This window comes from Dendrobates tinctorius, unplaced genomic scaffold (assembly GCF_039654945.1).
Source record: "Dendrobates tinctorius isolate UK_male_01 unplaced genomic scaffold, ASM3965494v1 ptg000058l, whole genome shotgun sequence".
NCBI classification, from domain to species: domain Eukaryota; kingdom Metazoa; phylum Chordata; class Amphibia; order Anura; family Dendrobatidae; genus Dendrobates; species Dendrobates tinctorius.
This window is the reverse complement of record NW_027361726.1, coordinates 22,342,623-22,363,720: the sequence shown is the minus strand read 5'-3', so window position 1 is coordinate 22,363,720 and position 21,098 is coordinate 22,342,623. Positions and strand designations below refer to the sequence as shown.

General features: G+C 45.4%; 1 protein-coding gene across 2 annotated transcripts in view; it reads right to left on the bottom strand.

Annotated features, from left to right (window-relative positions):
- TC2N (tandem C2 domains, nuclear) overlaps window positions 1-21,098 on the bottom strand; it is a 75,919-nt gene that overhangs the window by 24,148 nt on the left and 30,673 nt on the right. For both annotated transcript variants that reach the window (XM_073578156.1, XM_073578155.1), the window contains 6 exons: window positions 17,095-17,325; window positions 16,615-16,785; window positions 14,269-14,345; window positions 10,221-10,296; window positions 9,542-9,642; window positions 8,250-8,366 (listed from right to left, as the gene is read on the bottom strand). In XM_073578156.1, the coding sequence (XP_073434257.1) occupies window positions 8,250-8,366; window positions 9,542-9,642; window positions 10,221-10,296; window positions 14,269-14,345; window positions 16,615-16,785; window positions 17,095-17,325 (773 nt within the window). The remainder of the gene's footprint in view (window positions 1-8,249; window positions 8,367-9,541; window positions 9,643-10,220; window positions 10,297-14,268; window positions 14,346-16,614; window positions 16,786-17,094; window positions 17,326-21,098) is intronic.

Genomic DNA, 21,098 nt, shown 5'->3' with positions numbered 1-21,098 from the left:
GAGACACTTGATTGCACTATGAGGGACCCTGTGCCAGTGCCCGCGCCCAAGAGTCGGCCTACCCACCTGTCCAGGGCAACGGCACTCGCACAGTGTCGTGCGCTAGGTGGTGACCCCGGCCATGGGGGGGGGAGGCAGCACAGTTAGGGAGTTTTAGAAAGTGGCATATGTTGATGTTGGACATTCAGCTGATGCAAAAGGCGAAATAGGTCAAGTCCCAGGAAGAGATGGACCAAAGCAAGCCATTTTTCTGTCACCCTATGTGTCATCAGGGGAAGGTGGGACAAAATCCTTGGAAACCCATGCATGGTTCATTTTAATGAAGGTTAGATCATCCACATTTTGGGTTGACAGACAGGTCCTTTTTTCTGTCAGGATTGATCCAGCTGCACTGAAGACTCTTTCTGATAGCACACTTGCAGCTGGGCAAGCGAGCTCCTGTAAGGCATATTGTGCCAATTCAGGCCAGGTGTCCAGTTTAGCGGCCCAATAGTCAAAGGGGAATGACCTGTGTGGGAGAACATCGATATGGGAGGAAAAGTAGTTTGTAACCATAGTTGACAACTGCTGTCTCCTGTCACTTTCCATCGATGCAGTATTACCAGTTGTGTGAGCGGTACTTGAAAAATCAGTCCACAACATTGTCATGAAACCCCTGTCTCCAACGCCACTTCTGCTGTGTGCACCATGAACACCTCTGCCAAGCTGCCCCCCGGCCCGTACGGCTCGTGTGAGAACCATCACCGCTGCTGTGTGCTGGGAATGCCTCAAGCAACCGATTTACCAGAGTTGCTTATTTATTAGCCAATATTAGGTCAAGGTTCTCCTGTGGCATGATGTTTTGTAATTTGCCTTTATAGCGTGGATCCAGGATGCTGGCCAACCAGTAGTCGTCATCGTTCATCATTTTGGCAATGCGGGGGTCCCATTTTAGGATCTGCAAGGCATAATCTGACATGTGGGCCAATGTTCCCGGTGTCAATGATGCACTGCGAGTGCTGGTTGGAGGAGCACTTTCTGGCAAATCCACATCCCTCCAGTCACGCACAAACACTGTACCAGACCTTGCCACGCCAACATTTTCACTTGCCCCACGAGATGCATCCTCCTCCCCTAAGTAATCATCCACATCATCATCCTCCTCCTCCTCTTCTTCCTCCACCTCGTCCAGGAGAGGTCCCTGAGCAGACAATGGCTGAATGTCATCAAGGATTCCCTCCTCCTCTTCCTCCTCGTCAACATTGGCTGCAGACGCCTGCTCCTTAAGGTGCGTCAAAGTTTGCATGAGCAGACGCATAAGTGGGATGCTCATGCTTAGGATGGCGTCGTCTGCGCTTACCAGCCGTGTGCATTCCTCAAAACACTGAAGGACTTTACAGAGGTCTTTCAGCTTCGACCACTGCACACCTGTCAACTCCATGTCTGCTCTCAAAGTGCCTGGCCGTGTATCCTCCCACAAATGCATTATGGCCTGCCTCTGCTCGCACAGCCGCTCCACCATGTGCAGGGTGGAGTTCCACCTTGTTGCAATGTCGATAATGAGGCGGTGGTTGGGAAGGTGGAGCAATCGCTGCAGCTTCTGCATACGAACGGAGTGTACAGGCGACCGGCGGATGTGCGCGCACAGTCTTCGCACCTTCTGGAGCAGGGCTGTTAACTCCGGATAATTTTTGAGGAAGCACTGCACCACCAGGTTCAAGGTGTGAGCCAAGCAAGGTATGTGGCTGAGTTTTGAAAGGGCTATGGCTGCCACAAAATTACGGCCGTTATCACTAACTACCTTGCCTGCCTCAAGATGTACACTGCCCAGCCATGACTCAGTTTGTCGCTTCAAGTACTCGGCCAGCACCTCGGCGGTGTGTCTGTCGCCCAAACACATCATCTGCAACACAGCCTGCTGACGCTTTCCACTAGCTGCTCGATAGGGGGACACCTCGTGTGCAACAGTGGCAGCTGCAGATGGAGTGCTCGTACGACTGCGCTCTGTGGACGAGCTTTCGCTTCTGGAGGAGGAGGAGGGTCGAACGCCTACAGCCAACTGTTTCCTATACCGTGGGCTAGGCAGCACTGTCCCACCACCGCTGTCCCCTGTGGACCCTGCATCCACCACATTAACCCAGTGCGCAGTGATGGACACGTAACGGCCCTGGCCATGCCGACTGGACCATGCATCAGTTGTGAGGTGCACCTTTCCACTCACTGACTGCTTGAGTGCATGGACAATGCGGTCTTTTACATGATGGTGGAGGGCTGGGATGGCTTTGCGAGAGAAGAAGTGGCGACTGGGTAGGTCATAGCGTGGTACTGCATAGGCCATGAGTTCGCGGAAAGCTGCGCTTTCCACCAACCGATAGGGCATCATCTCAAACGAGATTAGTTTGGCAATGTGGGCGTTCAAACCCAGTGTACGTGGATGAGAGACTGAGTACTTTCTTGACCTACTCATAGTGTCTGGGAGGGTGAGCTGGACTTGAGAGCTGCATATGGTGGAAGTAGCGGTGGACAGGGCGGACTGAGAGAGGGTTGATGATGGTGATGGAGTTGGTGTTCTTTCTGATGGCCTAGATTCAGTATTTCGTTGATATAACAGTGGGATTCCCTGACTGCTGTGGCCTTGCAACGACACCTCAACATTTGCTGCTGTGCTAACCGGTGGGCTTACAGTGGGGGAAACAATGTAGCGTTGCTGACTACCTTCTTTGTGATCAGTTGCACATGTGGCACTTGAGGTTTGGTGTTGTGTCCACGCTTGCAAGTGCATGGTGGTTAAATGTCTAAGCATGCAACTGGTATTCAAATTTTTCAGATTTTTCCCTCGGCTAAAGGTCTTTGCGCATTTCTTACAGATAACCTTGGCCTGATCATGAGGATTTTGTTCAAAAAAAGTGCCACACTGCACTCTTCCTACTTTGGCAGACATTTTGCGGCCTAGCACGCTGTGATGTTTTGACCCTCTGGACAAGCTGTCCAGCAACTCTTTTGATTTTTGGAACCTGTCTTTGGAGTGCTCCGGGCCTGCCAGATAACAGCTGTTGCGATGTCGATGTCTGCTGTGGATGCTCTTCATCTGAGCTATTGGAAGCAGCACCCTCTTCCCCCAATGGATGCCAATCTGGGTCAACAACTGGGTCACCCATCACCTCCTCTTCAATGTCATGTGCACCTTCCTCTGTGTCACCGTGTATGGTGGTATAGTGTGCGGGAAGGGGCACCTGAGTCTCATCAGGGTCAGAATCTGGCTCTGTACACTGCGAGGACAATGTAGTGCTCTGAGTGAATGTACCAGCAGAATCATCTATCAGCGGCTGTGCATCAGTGCACTCCATGTCAGATTCATCTTGGCCTGGGTAATTCACCATTTCACTTGATAATCCAGGCATGGTATGTGAAAACAGCTCCATGGAGTAATCAGTAGTATGGCCTGCGTCATCCTTCAATCTTGGTTGAGGTGAAGGACACAAGGAAAGGTGTGGTTCATGAACATGAGCCTCCAATGACGACTCAGTGCTTTTACTTTTTACAACTTCAGAAGAGGAGGCGATAGAGCTGGAGGCTGAGTCAGCAATGTAAGACAAAACTTTCCTGATGCTCTGGCTTTAAAAGCGGTTTGCCAACTCCAAGAAAACTAAGCCTTCGAAGCCTTATGGAGCCAGACGATGACGCAGGCTCAACACCTCCTGCGTTCGGTCCTATTTTGCTCTTGCCACTACCCTCAGATCCACCACCAACACCATCATTACCAGCTGCCAACCCCCGCCCAATTCCACGGCCTCTTCCACCAGCCTTCCTCATTTCTCGTGTCTATAGGATCTATCTAATTTCTGCACACACTTGTGGACACTGGACACTTATGGATTGTGTGAGGCCCACTGAATATCAGAGCGCTATGTCACAGGCTCGATGGCACAGGTGTGAAAAAAAGTGACTACAGGATCACAGAGATTTTGAATTTCTGCACACACTTGTGGACACTGGACACTTATGGATTGTGTGAGGCCCACTGAATATCAGAGCGCTATGTCACAGGCTCGATGGCACAGGTGTGAAAAAAGTGACTACAGGATAAGGGAGATTTTGAATTTCTGCACACACTAGTGGACACTGGACACTTTTGGATTGTGTGAGGCCCACTGAATATCAGAGCGCTATGTCACAGGCTCGATGGAACAGGTGTGAAAAAAGTGACTACAGGATCACTGAGATTTTGAATTTCTGCACACACTAGTGGACACTGGACACTTTTGGATTGTGTGAGGCCCACTGAATATCAGAGCGCTATGTCACAGGCTCGATGGCACAGGTGTGAAAAAAGTGACTACAGGATCACAGAGATTTTGAATTTCTGCACACACTTGTGGACAATGGACACTTATGGATTGTGTGAGGCCCACTGAATATCAGAGCGCAATGTCACAGGCTCGATGGCACAGGTGTGAAAAAAGTGACTACTGGATCACAGAGATTTTGAATTTCTGCACACACTTGTGGACACTGGACACTTATGGATTGTGTGAGGCCCACTGAATATCAGAGCGCTATGTCACAGGCTCGATGGCACAGGTGTGAAAAAAGTGAATACAGGATAAGGGTGATTTTGAATTTCTGCACACACTAGTGGACACTGGACACTTTTGGATTGTGTGAAACCCACTGAATATCAGAGCGCTATGTCACAGGCTCGATGGCACAGGTGTGAAAAAAGTGACTACAGGATCACAGAGATTTTGAATTTCTGCACACACTTGTGGACACTGGACACTTATGGATTGTGTGAGGCCCACTGAATATCAGTGCGCTATGTCACAGGCTCGATGGCACAGGTGTGAAAAAAGTGACTACAGGATCACAGAGATTTTGAATTTCTGCACACACTTGTGGACACTGGACACTTATGGATTGTGTGAGGCCCACTGAATATCAGAGCGCTATGTCACAGGCTCGATGGCACAGGTGTGAAAAAAGTGACTACAGGATAAGGGAGATTTTGAATTTCTGCACACACTAGTGGACACTGGACACTTTTGGATTGTGTGAGGCCCACTGAATATCAGAGCGCTATGTCACAGGCTCGATGGCACAGGTGTGAAAAAAGTGACTACAGGATCACAGAGATTTTGAATTTCTGCACACATTAGTGGACACTGGACACTTTTGGATTGTGTGAGGCCCACTGAATATCAGAGCGCTATGTCACAGGCTCGATGGCACAGGTGTGAAAAAAGTGACTACAGGATCACAGAGATTTTGAATTTCTGCACACACTTGTGGACAATGGACACTTATGGATTGTGTGAGGCCCACTGAATATCAGAGCGCTATGTCACAGGCTCGATGGCACAGGTGTGAAAAAAGTGACTACAGGATCACAGAGATTTTGAATTTCTGCACACACTTGTGGACACTGGACACTTATGGATTGTGTGAGGCCCACTGAATATCAGAGCGCTATGTCACAGGCAGAAATTGGCTAGTGTATCACAAACTACAAGGTGTATGTAGAATTGGGCAGAATAGGAATCTCCCTAGAGTGCAGGTCTGTAAGAACGGAACAAGTCCTCCACTTATCCTTCCACAGTGACACACAGATAGCTTCACTGTGGCCGTGATAACAGCCGTTACACGGTACTGAGAGGAGCGTGCACGTACACGGCTGTCCGGTGTACGTAAAATTGTCAAGCTCCGTGTTTTTTAAGTATACGGACTGACACACGCTGTCTCTCTATAGTTTTGAATGTGATCAAACAGCAAATATATTTAACTGTTTGAAAGCTAGACAAAACTAGTAGGTGCAGGTCTGTAAGAACGGAACATGTCCTCGACTTATTCTCACAGAGTGACACACAGATAGCTTCGCTGTGGCCGTGATAACAGCCGTTACACGGTACTGAGAGGAGCGTGCACGTACACGGCTGTCCGGTGTACGTAAAATTGTCAAGCTCCGTGTTTTTTAAGTATACGGACTGACACACGCTGTCTCTCTATAGTTTTGAATGTGATCAAACAGCAGATATATTTAACTGTTTGAAAGATAGACAAAACTAGTAGGTGCAGGTCTGTAAGAACGGAACATGTCCTCGACTTATTCTCACAGAGTGACACACAGATAGCTTCACTGTGGCTGTCATAACAGCCGTTACACGGTACTCTGTGAGGAGCGTACACCGCTGTATGGTGTGAACAAATGCACGCTCAGTACCTCAGCAGGACAAAAAAAAAAATTGGGATTGCTTTTAAAAAAGCAGTTTGCAGAGCAGTGGGTAAACAGCAATGTAGCTGTCAGGAAGCCTTAGAAGGCAGCCTAACAACCAACACCGCTGATCCACCACAATATAGCCTCCCCTTGCACTGCACACACAGTGACTGGTGTGTTGTACAGGCAAAATCGCTAGCAGCAGAAGCAGTTTTTTTTTCTTCTTCCCTGCCTAACGCTCTCCCTACAGAATCAGCAGCAGCAACCTCTCCCTATGCTAAGATCGGCAGAAGTAAGATGGCGGTCGGCGTGCACGCCCTTTTATAACCCCTGTGACGCCCACCAAAGCAAGCCAATCACTTGCATGCCCTTCTGAAAGATGGTGGTGACCCGTGCCTATGTCATCACGTTGCCCACAGTGTCCGTGGATCCTGATTGGCTGAAAAAGAGCGCAAAACAAGCTTTTGAAACGCGACTTTGGCGCGTAAGTCGCCGACCTCGTGGCCGACCTCATCCTAGGGTCGGGTTTCATTTCATGAAACCCGACTTTGCCAAAAGTCGGCGACTTTTGAAATTTTTCGACCCGTTTCGCTCAACTCTAGCGTTAACCAATTACTTGAGTCCTTGATATCTAGCATCATATTACATACTTTATAGTTGTTAACAGATACATATCGATATGCCATTTACTATCACTAATTGATACTTTATATATGCTGCCGGCTTTTTTAATGATCACTGGGAGTCCAACTGCTGGGACCCACATCCTAAAGGGCCCTTTACACATAGCGATATCGCTACAGCGTCACCGATTTTGTGACACAGCAGCGATATCACTAGCGATATCACTACATGTGATACTCGCCTACGACCGGCTCCCCCGCTGGCTATCGCTGATCGCGCGAGATCGGCCTGGTCCATTTCTTGTCGTCGGCTTCCTGCTGGCGTTGACGAGCGAGCCATGGACGCAGGCGGAAGACGGTCACCCTCGCCGCGTCTGACAGGTAAGTAACGACCGCCGACCGCTGCTGCATCGCTAGTGAGATCTGCCTGTTTGGCAGCTCACTAGCGACCATTTAGCGATGCACCAGCGATCCTGACTGGGTCATAACGTGGTCAGGATCGCTGGTGCATCGCTAAATGTAACGGGACCTTAAGAACAGTCCCCTGTGTGAAAGATGAGGCATTGCTTCTGAGTGATCACAGCTCCATTCACTTCTCAGCCTTTCGGTCAGTCCTATAGGAGTGAATGTAACTGTGCTCACACATGCACAGTTCTTCTCTGCTCACATAGGGAACATTGAGATCTCCATTCTAAAGCCCCCATTACACACAGCGATATCGCTAGCAATATCGCTGTAAAGTCACCGATTTTGTGACGTTGCAGCGAGAAGCTGCTGGATCATTCCTCGTCGGTCACTTCCTGCGGCGCTTCCTGCTATGACGACGAGCGACGCGTGGAGCCGGGCGGGAGGACGTCAGGATCGCCGCGTCTGACAGGTAAGTAGCGATCCCCGTCCCCAGCGATGTCGCTGGTGAGATCTGCCTGTGTGGCAGCTCACTAGCGACCACCTAGCGATGCACCAGCGATCCTGACCGCGTCATATCGCTGGTCGGGATCGCTGGTACATCGCTAGGTGTAACGGTACCCTTAATGTCATGAGGGTCCCAGCAGTCAGACCCCCAGTAATCATATATTTATCTTATGTATAGATTGAAAATGTATTGTTTCAGAGGATCCTTTTTTAATTTTCAGATAACCACCCAGTGGCAGTGTAGGTCACTTTTTGGGATGGCTTGACTGCTTCAATTCCAAGATTGGCAGCTCTGGAGATAGTGGGACTCTACATGGCAGTCTTTTAGGCTAAAGAGAAGAGGGAAGATTGATTCCTTTGGTACCTTTGGGGGCCATGACCCTTTTTTAATTTACCTAGGGGTCATTCTTACTCCCTAAGTACCAGTGATCCCATGAAGCAATGTAGATCTGTCACCACCATATCCCAATACACTGCAGCAAACATATAGGCAGCTATAATGATGTCTTGAGGACTTCACTTACCAGAGAGGCTTCTTTAGCGGAGGATTTGAACTGGATGGGTTTGGGTAGGGTAATAATCCCTTTAATGTAGATATTTGGGGAGTCTCCGCAGCTCGCCGGCCAGTACAGATCCTTCAGCTGAGGAGGAACCGAGACCGTTCTTGTAAACACCGAGGTAATTATAGTCTTAAATAAATTATCCTGCTATCCCTGCATCAGAAACAAAAGTAGTAATTGATCCCCAACCAGCCTGGAAGTCACTCTATAATAAAATGTCAAGAACACCCCAGGAATAGCTTAAGGGAGGCCAGATTTTCTTAACAAAGCTGTTTAATCTTGAAATTACATTAAGGCCTTAGTCACACGTCAGTATTTGGATGCCAAAACCAGGAGTGTCTACAAAACACAAAACAGGTGTCAATCTTTCCATTCTTGTTTTTCTATGCAAGTACCACTCCTGATTTTATAACAACTGATTTATGAAAGTTGAGCTAAACTCTGAGATTATAAATCAGCTAAGAGGAGCTCAGAAGGAAAAAGTTAAGATTTATAAAGTCTCCTGTCGGTCAATATCCTAGTCTTGTTAAGTAATGTCTTGTACATATTTATGTTTCATTTCCTAATCAGCTTCAAGATCTGCTTGTTGTCTAAATGAATTGGAAACCTTACAGAGGCTGAAAGCCTGTCCTAACGCAGTCCTGTTCACACTGCAGAGGCGGCTTGTTATAATGTATCTGTGAGTTTAGGATGGACACTGATCTGTCCTCCTATAGATCACACAACTTTGCCTGGAATGATAAAATTGTTACTGAACTGTGACAAAATATTCCATCAGGACAAATTATCAGTCTGAATGTAAATTTCATTATCAGCAAGCAGAGATCTTTAAATATAAGGAACTGAAACACAAAGAAAGATTGGGCAATATTGACATTAGACTGAGTAAACTCCACTCATATCTGTCAGAGAGATTCTTACATTGAGCAATACACAAGTAGGGGATTCTCCTGATGTCTCATATGAAGGAAATAACCTTCCTTTGGGAAATTGTCCTAATAATTGGCAAAAAAATGTGTGTTGTGTACATTCATGTATTGAAATATCCATCCGTGCGGGCAAGGAAGCGTCTTCCCTGTAAAGACCTGGGTGGACAACCCATTTTGGTGCAACCTGTACAGACGCACAGGGAACCAAGATGTGAGAGGGCCACTACTACCTACTAAGCTACAAGCAGCTCCTGCCACAGACTCATAAAGGGGGGCATTATTGGACCCTGATCTTGCACAGAGGCCTCTACTGTCTGTTTCGCTTACCTGTAACACTGTAATCCAGATTTGCTCCACAGCTGTCACATATCGCAGCCTAAAATGTAACCGCCCAAACTCGCGCTCATCCCCCGACAAGTTTATTGTGTCTGCAAGGGAAAGTCAGTACAGCGAAAGTTAAGGATCCGGCGCTGGCTCAGGATTGCATTATCCTGTAGTGTTTGAACCTTTCCGTGCACATGATGTGAGTCAAAAGGAAATGTAATTGGTATGAAATGTTGCAAAATAGTCTTTAAAAAAACATTCAATATCCGACCCTCCAGCTAAAAGGGTTGGGAAGTTTCCTTGTTCCAAAAGGCAATAATTATAGGCGCTGTGGGACTGTTGCCAGGCTGTTTTGCATTCAGTTGCTAGATGGCATATGGGGTTGTCAAAAGTGATGTCCTAGGAACCAGTCTGCCAATTCTAACTATTGGGCCATGTGCACACATTGAGTATTTGGTGAGTTTTTTACCCCAGTATTTGTAAGCCAAAACCAGGAGTGGAACGGTCAGAGGAGAAGCATAATAGAAACATTTGCACTACTTCTGTATTTTTCACTCACTCCTGGTTTTGGCTTACAAATACTGGGGTAAAAAACTCACCAAATACTCAATGTGTGTATGTGGCCTTACAGATATTTTCCTGTGTGTCCAGGGCAGAGATTGTGCTGGGACGTCACACATACCTAGGCTGCGGTTACTGCCCTGTGAGTCCTTCCTGGAGGAGTTGCTGCTTCGAATACTGGAGACAGAATCGTATCTCTGGAAAATGAGATGAAATCCTTTTAATATGGTCCTAAGTAGTCCTGTGTCTTGTTAACCAGTACAATGAGTGGGTTCACGCACTGAGGGGATACCTTAGTTAAGACCAGCATTGCTGCCATTGGGGCTCATGAAAATATGGCCGACAGGAACGTGTTGACTTTAGTGAACACTTTGTCATTTCCTCTCATGGATAAAGAACCTGATTTGAATATAAACTACTATGTAAGAATAAACTGCTGACCATCTATAACCAGCTCTATAGCAGACATTGATCCGTAATGCAAAATGTTCCTTCTAATATGTATTTTTCAACAGTTTTCTTTTTGGCTTTTTGCACCAATATTATAAATTAGTCTATGCAGTTTGAGATTGAAAAATTAGACAGAGGTATTTTTTGGCCACCACAGGAGTAGATTTTTTTTGTGCAAAAACATTCATAAATGTCACTACTACACAAAATAAAATTGGTGTAGAAGGTGGAAATGAAAGAAAGCTGGTACCAAAGAATACAAGATGTGTGAAAATAGACACAAAATCAACTGCAACAGTTTGATCGTCTTTTTATTTATTGTCACTGATAACATGCGCTTGTCTGCTTCTTTTCTTTTTTTTATACAGCAATATCTCAATATATATACAGTGCCTTGTGAAAGTATTTGGCCTCCTGGAACTTTTCAACCTTTTCCCACATATCATGCTTCAAACATACAGTTGTGGCCAAAAGTATTGACACCCCTGCAATTCTGTCAGATAATATTCAGTTTCTTCTTGAAAATGATTGCAAACTCAAATTCTTTGGTATTATTATCTTCATTTAATTTGTCTTAAATGAAAAAACACAAAAAGAATTGTCCTAAAGCCAAATTGGATATAATTCCACACCAAACATAAAAAAGAGGGTGGACAAAAGTATTGGCACTGTTCGAAAAATCATGTGATGCTTCTCTAATTTGTGTAATTAACAGCACCTGTAAGTTACCTGTGGCACCTAACAGGTGTTGGCAATAACTAAATCACACTTGCAGCCAGTTGACATGGATTAAAGTTGACTCAACCTCTGTCCTGTGTCCTTGTGTGTACCACATTGAGCATGGAGAAAGAAAGAAGACCAAAGAACTGTCTGAGGACTTGAGAAACCAAATTGTGGGGAAGCATGAGCAATCTCGAGGCTACAAGTCTATCTCCAAAGACCTTAATGTTCCTGTGTCTACCGTGCGCAGTGTCATCAAGAAGTTTAAAGCCCATGACACTGTGGCTAACCTCCCAAGATGTGGACGGAAAAGAAAAATTGACAAGAGATTTCAATGCAAGATTGTGCGGATGTTGGATAAAGAACCTCGACTAACAACAAAACAAGTTCAAGCTGCCCTGCAGTCCGAGGGTACAACAGTGTCAACCCGTACTATCCGTCGGCGTCTGAATGAAAAGGGACTGTATTGTAGGAGACCCAGGAAGACCCCACTTCTTACCCCGAGACATAAAAAAGCCAGGCTGGAGTTTGCCAAAACTTACCTGAAAAAGTCTAAAACGTTTTGGAAGAATGTTCTCTGGTCAGATGAGACAAAAGTAGAGCTTTTTGGGCAAAGGCATCAACATAGAGTTTACTGGAGAAAAAAAGAGGCATTCAAAGAAAAGAACACGGTCCCTAAAGTCAAACATGGTGGAGGTTCCCTGATGTTTTGGGGTTGCTTTGCAGCCTCTGGCACTGGACTGCTTGACCGTGTGCATGGCATTATGAAGTCTGAAGACTACCAACAAATTTTGCAGCATAATGTAGGGCCCAGTGTGAGAAAGCTGGGTCTCCCTCAGTGGTCAGGGGTCTTCCAGCAGGACAATGACCCAAAACACACTTCAAAAAGCACTAGAAAATGGTTTGAGAGAAAGCACTGGAGACTTCTAAGGTGGCCAGCAATGAGTCCAGACCTGAATCCCATAGAACACCTGTGGAGAGATCTAAAAATGGCAGTTTGGAGAAGGCACCCTTCTAATATCAGGGACCTGGAGCAGTTTGCCAAAGAAGAATGGTCTAAAATTCCAGCAGTGCATTGTAAGAAACTCATTGATGGTTACCGTAACGGTTGGTCGCAGTTATTTTGGCTAAAGGTTGTGCAACCAAGTATTAGGCTGAGGGTGCCAATACTTTTGTCTGGCCCATTTTTGGAGTTTCGTGTGAAATGATCAATGTTTTGCTTTTTGCTTCATTCTCTTTTGTGTTTTTTCATTTAAGACAAATTAAATGAAGATAATAATACCAAAGAATTTGTGTTTTGCAATCATTTTCAGGAAGAAACTGAGTATTATCTGACAGAATTGCAGGGGTGTCAATAATTTCAGCCACAACTGTAAAGATACCAAATGTAAATTTTTGGTGAAGAATCAACAACAAGTGGGACACAATTGTGAAGTTGGACGAAATTTATTGCTTATTTTAAATTTTTGTGGAAATTCAAAAACTGAAAAGTGGGGCGTGCAATATTATTCAGCCCCTTTAGTTTCAGTGCAGCAAACTTACTCCAGAAGTTCATTGTGGATCTCTGAATGATCCAATGTTGTCCTACATGACTAGTGATGATAAATATAATCCACCTGTGTATAATCAAGTCTCCGGATAAATGCACCTACTTTGTGATAGTCTCAGGGTTCTGTTTGATGCACAGAGAGCATCATGAAGACCAAGGAACACAACAGGCAGGTCCGTAATACTGTTGTGGAGAAGTTTAAAGCCCGATTTGGATACAAAATGATTTTACAAAACTTTAAACATCCCAAGGAGCACTGTGCAAGCGATCATATTGAAATGGAAGGAGTATCATACCACTGCAAATCTACCAAGACCCGGCCGTCTCTCTAAACTTTCATCTCAAACAAGGAGAAGACTGATCAGAAATTCAGCCAAGAGGCCCATGATCACTCTGGATGAACTGCAGAGATCCACAGCTGAGGTGGGACAGTCTGTCCATAGGACAACAATCGTACAGTGCACAAATCTGGTCTTTATGGAAGAGTGGCAAGAAGAAAGCCATTTCTCAAAGATATCCATAAAAAGTGTTGTTTAAAGTTTGCAACAAGCCACCTGGAAGACACACCAAACATGTGGAAGAAGGTGCTCTGGTCAGATGAAACCAAAATCGAAATTTTTGGCAACAATGCCAAACGATATGTTTGGCGTAAAGGCAACACAGCTCATCATCATGAACAAACCATCCCCACTGTTAAACATGGTGGAGGCAGCATCATGGTTTTGGCCTGCTTTTCTTTTGCAGGGACAGGGAAGATGGTTAAAATTGATGGGAAGATGGATGGAGCCAAATACAGGACCATTCTTGAAGAAAACCTGTTGGAGTCTGCAAAAGACCTGAGACTGGGACGGAGATTTGTCTTCCAACAAGACAATGATCCCAAACATAAAACAAAATCTACAATGGAATGGTTCACAATTAAACGTATCCAGGAGTTAGAATAGCCAAGTCAAAGTCCAGACCTGAATCCATCAAGAATCTGTGGAAAGAGCTGTTCACAAACGATCTCCAGCAGACCTCACTGAGCTCGAGCTGTTTGCCAAGGAAGCATGGGCAAGAATTTCAGTCTCTTGATGTGCAAAACTGATAGAGACATACCCCAAGCGACTTCCAAGGTTGCACAACAAAGTATTAAGTTAAAGGGGCCGAATAATATTGCACGCCCCACTTTTCAGTTTTTGAATTTCCACAAAAATTTAAAATAACCAATAAATTTTGTTCATCTTCACAATTGTGTCCCACTTGTTGTTGATTCTTCACCAAACATTTACATTTGGTATCTTTATGTTTGAAGCATGATATGTGGGAAAAGGTTGAAAAGTTACAGGAGGGCCGAATACTTTTGCAAGGCACTGTATCTATTTATTCCATCACCCCTTCTCTCCGCCCACCTGCCAGGACACACACAACTTAATAGACACAGGTTATTCCACTTGTCACCTTCTCATACCTGGATGTAGCTGCTGAGGTCATAGAGGGAGCTGCTCCCAGGAGATTCGCTTGTTTTGATGTTTCTCAGGTCACAAACTAGAAGACACCCAGTAATGATAGGATTTAGTTTCAGTTTAGGGTCAGCAGCAACAGAGGAAATTTTATCTCAGTACATGAGATGGCCGAGGTTGGCGACTATCATGGTGCAGAGCACTGAAGGCATATCAGGGCTCTGCTCAACATCCAGCAAGGTGCAGCGCTGATCCCCTTTCTGATCAAACACTGATTAAAGCTCAGATCATAATTATTTACTCTGATTTCATTAGTCCATTGCTGTACGATGAGTGTAGACGATGCAGGTGGAACTTGTAGATAAGAAGCACTACTGCTCCTATAATGTACATGGGCCAGTCACGTCTACAGATGTGCAGTTCCTTGTAGCTCATCCTGTGATTTCTTTCCATGCAGACTGTCGTTCCATGTGGAAATTCGGCAATATGTACTGGCACTTTGGCTATAATGGTGCATATACTCTGTGTGCGGGCCCTTGGGGCTCGTTCAGACAAGCATATGATATGGACTGGTGCTGTTGGAATAAAAATCGCACAGCACTAGAACTAGTGTCATTTAATAGGGACGTTCATTGACAGTTTTTCCACACAGACACTAGTCACAGTATCCACTAGTCTCTTCCTTTTCTCAGGTGAGACGCTCCTATACAAGTCTATCTGTGTGCAAAAAAAATAATCGGATCCCATATTTATCATCCAAATAGACCTGATGTTACCGATATGTTGCCGTTATTAACATGTACATTTTAAAGTATTGATGACTAAGTACACATTTCACACGGATGGCAATTTTTCATCAGCTCATCTGAACCCATCTCAGTGACTGATTTAGGCCGGGATCACACATGCGAGAAACTTGGACGAGTCTCGCATGTTAATACCCGGCACTCAGGAGCAGAGCATGCGGCTCCATGTATTGCTATGCGGCCGCACGCTCCGCTCCAAAGTGGCGGCAGCAGTGCCGGGTATTAACATGCGAGACTCGTCCGAGTTTCTCACATGTGTGATCCCGGCCTTAGGCTGGAGTCACACTACTATGCGTAAAATACGGTCAGTATTTTACATGCGTAATACGGATGACAGACCCCTAAACAGTGCTCCGTATGTCATCCGTAATCAAGGTGTGGTCGCGTATTTTGCGCATGTCAGCATCCGTATGTAATCCGTATGGCATCCGTATGGCGAGACTTTCTCGCAGGCTTGCAAAATGGACATATAATGGAGCCCTATGACAGTTTTAATAAAGAAATGAAAGAATAGATATAGACACATAGAATGCATATATATATATATATATATATATATATGTATTCTATGTGTCTATATCTATTCTTTCATTTCTTTATTAAAACAGTCAGTGTGAGATTACTGTATCGTGCACTGAATTGCCGGCTTTGCTAAAAGACACCGGGTGCATATTTCTCGCAAGTCACACGTGTGGTCCATGTGTAATCCGTATTTTTTGCGCACCCATAGACTTGCATTGGCGTATTACGGGCGTAGTACGCTGACAATCGCAGCATGCTGCGAGTGGCACGGAGCGTAGAATACGGATGAGAAATATACGCCTGGTGCGAGTGACCCCATAGAGAATCATTGGTGCGTGTCTAATGCGTGCTTTTTGCGCCTCTCACGCACCCGTATTCCTCGCCAGTGTGACTCCGGCCTTACTCTACAATACTTGAAGCAACATCATGAAACACCCAGTACCCGTGCAGGACATTTTACAAAACAGTGCCCCACCTATGTAGATTACTTGATCTCACCCCTGGAGAATATTTCACAGATCACTGCCAACCTTTGTAAAATAGATGCTGCACTACAGGCAAACGTATTCTGTGCTGCACTGCATTGCACACTACCTGTACACAGTCTTAGGCTATGTGCTCACGGTGCGGATCTGCAGCAGAACTGCAGGTGATGTACAGTACCATTCTAGCCTATGGAAAATTGAAACCGCCGTGCAGACGGTGCAGATTTTTCCGTGCGGTTTTGCCTGCGGTTTCAAATCCGCAGAAAGAATTGACATGTCATTCTTTTCTGCGGATTCCGCTGTGGTTTGCCATCTCCTCCATTGTGGAGGTGATAAACCGCAGGGCAAAACCGCAGTGTAATCCGCAGGTCTTTTGACCTGCAGATTGTGCAATATCCGCTTGGAAAAATCCGCGGGTGAATCTGCACAGTGTGCACATAGCCTTATAGTGACTCCACCTGCAGAGCGCGTTGCACACTACATGCACTGTCAGGCCTGCATCATCTATACAATCATGAGATAGCAGATTAGATGTACTCACCTGAACCGTACAGCCTGGTATTATTGGGGTTCAGTGTTGCCCGCCGGTTTAGGTCAGGTGAGATGTGCTGCAGGGGGTACCCCGCGTTATAAACCACATCATAATTAGGTCCTTGTTGATACATAGTGGACAGTTCAGTCTTCCTGTCAGTGAAAGTGGCTCTCGCAGATCCTGAGTGACAGGAAGATTAGCGGTGTTACGCAGCAATGGATGACACAACAGCGATATGACTGTGACACAATGGCCTCTAAAGGTCACTGATGCAGATCAGCGTTACCCTGCGACTACCTGCCACATCGCCTGTGACAGTGACTGATGCATCACATCTCCATTCTCCCAAAACAACATTTTAATAATGTGTCCTCCTCACAAGGGAAGGTGAAGACTAGTAATCAATTACAAATGTGGATGACCCTGGGCGATAGATTTACTGGAGACATGCACTTTGGGGGGGTGATAGATTATAGGGTTAGAAGTTACCTTTCAGACTATCCATGTGTGTTGGACTGGTCACTGTTCTTGGCTGAATGTAGGATGGTGTAAATGTTGGGACAACAAATGGCACATCTCGCCCGTCCGCCGGCAGTTTGGATAGTAAATAATCCTCGGTGCACCCCACCTGCCGCTTAATGGATACGGATGACATTGGGGGAAGTTCCACAATGTGGGAGCCTTTCCTAGATGCATCAGAGCTTCCCACATCAGGCAAAACTGAAAAAGGCAGAAATTCCCATACAGAGATGAGTATTGTGCAGATCACAAAATCATTATATAGATATTGTGTGGAAAAAAGAGTCAGGATTGTAAGATATTAGAGCCAGAGGTTTTGAGCACAAAAGCGCCGCCATTTCTCCATCTCCACATCATTGTCAATCTACAGACTTAGTTGATATGAAAGTTTATTTATACAATGAGGTCGTCGCTCCCAGAACAGTTGCATTCATAGCTGTATAGTGTACAAGACCTACTATACAATAGCATGTAAGGCTTCAGGTGCAAAATTGTAGTATCTAAGCTTATCATATGGATGTTTTCTTCTCAGCTGCTCTATTTAATCCTATAATGCATACTATTATCTGCTGAGCTATGTATCTAATCTCATATTTTTAGATACTGTTTGCTGAGCTGTGTATCTAATCCTATCACGTGTGACACTGTCTGCAGAGTCATGTATCTAATCCTATCTTTTGTGATACTGTCTGCTGAGCTGTGTATCTAATCCTGTCTTGTGTGATACTGTCTGCTGAGCTGTGTGTCTGATACTATCCCTGTGTGATACTGTCTGCTGAGCTGTGTATCTGATACTATCCTGTGTGATACTGTCTGCTGAGCCATGTATCTAATCCTGTCTTGTGTGATACTGTCTGCTGAGCTGTGTATCTGATACTATCCTGTGTGATACTGTCTGCTGAGCCATGTATCTAATCCTGTCTTGTGTGATACTGTCTGCTGAGCTGTGTATCTAATCCTATCCTGTGTGATACTTTGTGTGTATAATCCTATCATATGTGATACTATCTGCTGAGTCATGTATCTAATTCTATCATGTGTGATACTGACTGCTGAGCTACTGTATCTAATCTTTTCATGTATATGTTGTCTCAAGTGTTATGTATCTAATCCTATTGTATATACTTTATGTGTGCTACTGTATCTAATCTTTTTGTGTAATACTGTCTGCTGAATGGATTAGATATATAGCTCCACAGATCAGCTTAGATGTACTCAATCAAGTGATACAATATGGTGATGCACTTTATCTAATACTCTTATGTGTGATACTGTTGAAGTATCCACTGTATCTAAGCTTAAAGGATAATTGCCACCTAGCTAGATGGATAATTATTACATAGTGGTTGTAAAAATCAAGCACTTTTCCAATTAACTGCTTATTAAAATTTGGAGCCGTTCTTGAGCTATAAACAATTTACTTTTGGTTCCTACTCGTTGCCAAGGAAACCGACCACCGCTGCTGTCTACCTACTAAACTCTGCCTTGAAGCTGGCCGAGATTACGAGATGAAAGCGCACTCTAGAGATCCTGGTAGCTTCAGATCAGAACTTACCATAGGAATCTTTTGCAGAACACTACAATCAGCTTGTTCCTACACTGAAATGGCTCATAACAGAAAACAATAAATTATAGTAAATATCACCAGAAATGGAGATGATGTAGACTATAGCTGTTTCACGTATCAGAAATTGTGCTGCTGTGACAGATCTACGCAGGAGTGGAGCTGTGATAATATGTGTGCGCGTACAATAGACCTCCCTTAGTAAATACTTGTGCAAACCTAGAGACTCCCAACAGGCGGCCTGAGCTCCACACTCCTATCTAACGTCACCTCTGTCACAGTCACATTATGACAAATGACAAGTTAATAAACCCTCAGCTGGCAGGGACATTGCTCAATTGAAAGTTTGTTCTGGAGGAGCTTCACTTCTGGACATAATATCAGGCATCGTGTCCGCTGATGGGTTAGAGTTCAGTTCCTACCAGGACCAGCACCTCTGTGTGGGTTTCCTCTGCAGATCCCTGTTTCCTTCCACAGAGAAGGACATTTCCTCTCACTTACAATAGAGAGAATAATAGCCGTGATGTTTATACCTTCCCTATAATCCAGAGCATATAATCTACAATCGCACCAGTGCTCATGTAGTTTTATTGCCTCAAGTGCTGAACTCTGAGTTTTCCTATCATCACATTTCTGCATTCATGTTAATATACAGTGGGTAAGGAAAGTATTCAGACCCCTTTAAATTTTTCACTCTTTGTTTAATTGCAGCAATTTGGTAAATTCAAAAAAAGTTTTTTTCTCATTAATGTTCTCTGGCCCAGACTTGACCTCTTTGCTCTCCAGAATCCTGGAGTGTCTATCAGCCATATCCTCCTTCTTCTCCTCCCGCTTCCTCAAACTGAATGTGGACAAATCTGAACTGATCATCTTTCCCCCACCTCACAGATCTTCCTTACCTGACCTATCTATAACAATTGACGAAATCACGCTTTCCCCCGTACCGGAGGTCCGCTGCCTCGGAGTAACCCTTGACTCTGCCTTGTCCTTCAAACCTCACATCCAAGCTCTCTCCACCTCCTGTCACCTCCAGCTCAAAAATATTTCCAGAATCCGTCCCTTCCTCAACCCTCACTCTACTACAGTCTGTGATTGTTAGTTTGTTTACTGTAAGTGATATCTGTAATTTGTATGTAAAGGCCCCGTTACATTTAGTGATGCACCAGCGATCCCGACAACGATACGACCCGGGCAGGATCGCTGGTGCATCGCTAAATGGTCGCTAGTGAGCTGCCAAACAGGCAGATCTCACTAGCGATGCAGCAGCGGTCGATACTTACCTGTCACACGCAGCGAGAGTAACGTCTTCCGCCTGCGTCCATGGAGTCGCTCGTCGGCGCCAGCAGGAAGCCAGCGATGAGAAATGGACCAGGCCGATCTCGCGCGATCAGCGATATACAGCGGGGAGCCGGGTCGGAGGTAAGTGTCACATGTAGCGAGATCGCTATCGATATCGCTGTTGCGTCACAAAATCGGTTACGCTTCAGCGATATCGCTAGCGACTTCGCTATGTGTGAAGGGGGCCCCTTCTCATGTACAGCACCATGGAACCTATGGTGCTTTATAAATAATAATGTACATGCTGCACTCCATCTTGAATGAAAAAAACAGAAATGTAGAAATTTTTGCAAATTTATTAAAAAAGAAAAACTGAAATATCACATGGTGATAAGTATTAAGACCTTTTACTCAGTTTTGAGTAGCAGGCTTGGACTGGCCCATAGGGTAACACGGAAATCCCCCGGTGGGCCAGATCTGGGCCTCCAACCCCACTATATGGACAGTACTTGGCATAACTCAATTGATTCAATCTGTACAGAAAAAAAGCAGCATCTCATCATTCATTAACCAAACTATCCAGTTTAGTATTATATACAGTAGAGATATAGGTAAATTTGTGAACGAGGGTAGTGTAATATTTGTATGCAGGTGAAAAGTGTTTTCCTTCCTCTGGACCCCTCTTTTTGCTTTCCTCCGGACCCCTCTGGTTGTCTTCCTCCGGAGTCCGGACCCCTTTGTTTGCCTTTCTCTGGACTCCTCTGTTTGCTTTCCTCCGATCCCAACTTTTTGCTTTCCTCCGGACCCCTCTGTTTGCTTTCCTCCGGACCCCTCTGTTTGCCTTCCTCCGGACTCCTCTGTTTGCTTTCCTCCAGACCCCTCTGTTTGCCTTCCTCCGGACCCCTCTGTTTGCCTTCCTCTGGACCCCTCTGTTTGCCTTCCTCCGGACCCCTCTGTTTGCCTTCCTCCGGACCCCTCTGTTTGCCTTCCTCCAGAACCCTCTGTTTGCCTTCCTCCAGACCCCTCTGTTTGCCTTCCTCCAGACTTCTCTGTTTGCCTTTCTCCGGACCCCTCTGTTTGCCTTCCTCTGATCCCCTCTGTTTGCCTTCCTCTGGACCCCTCTGTTTGCCTT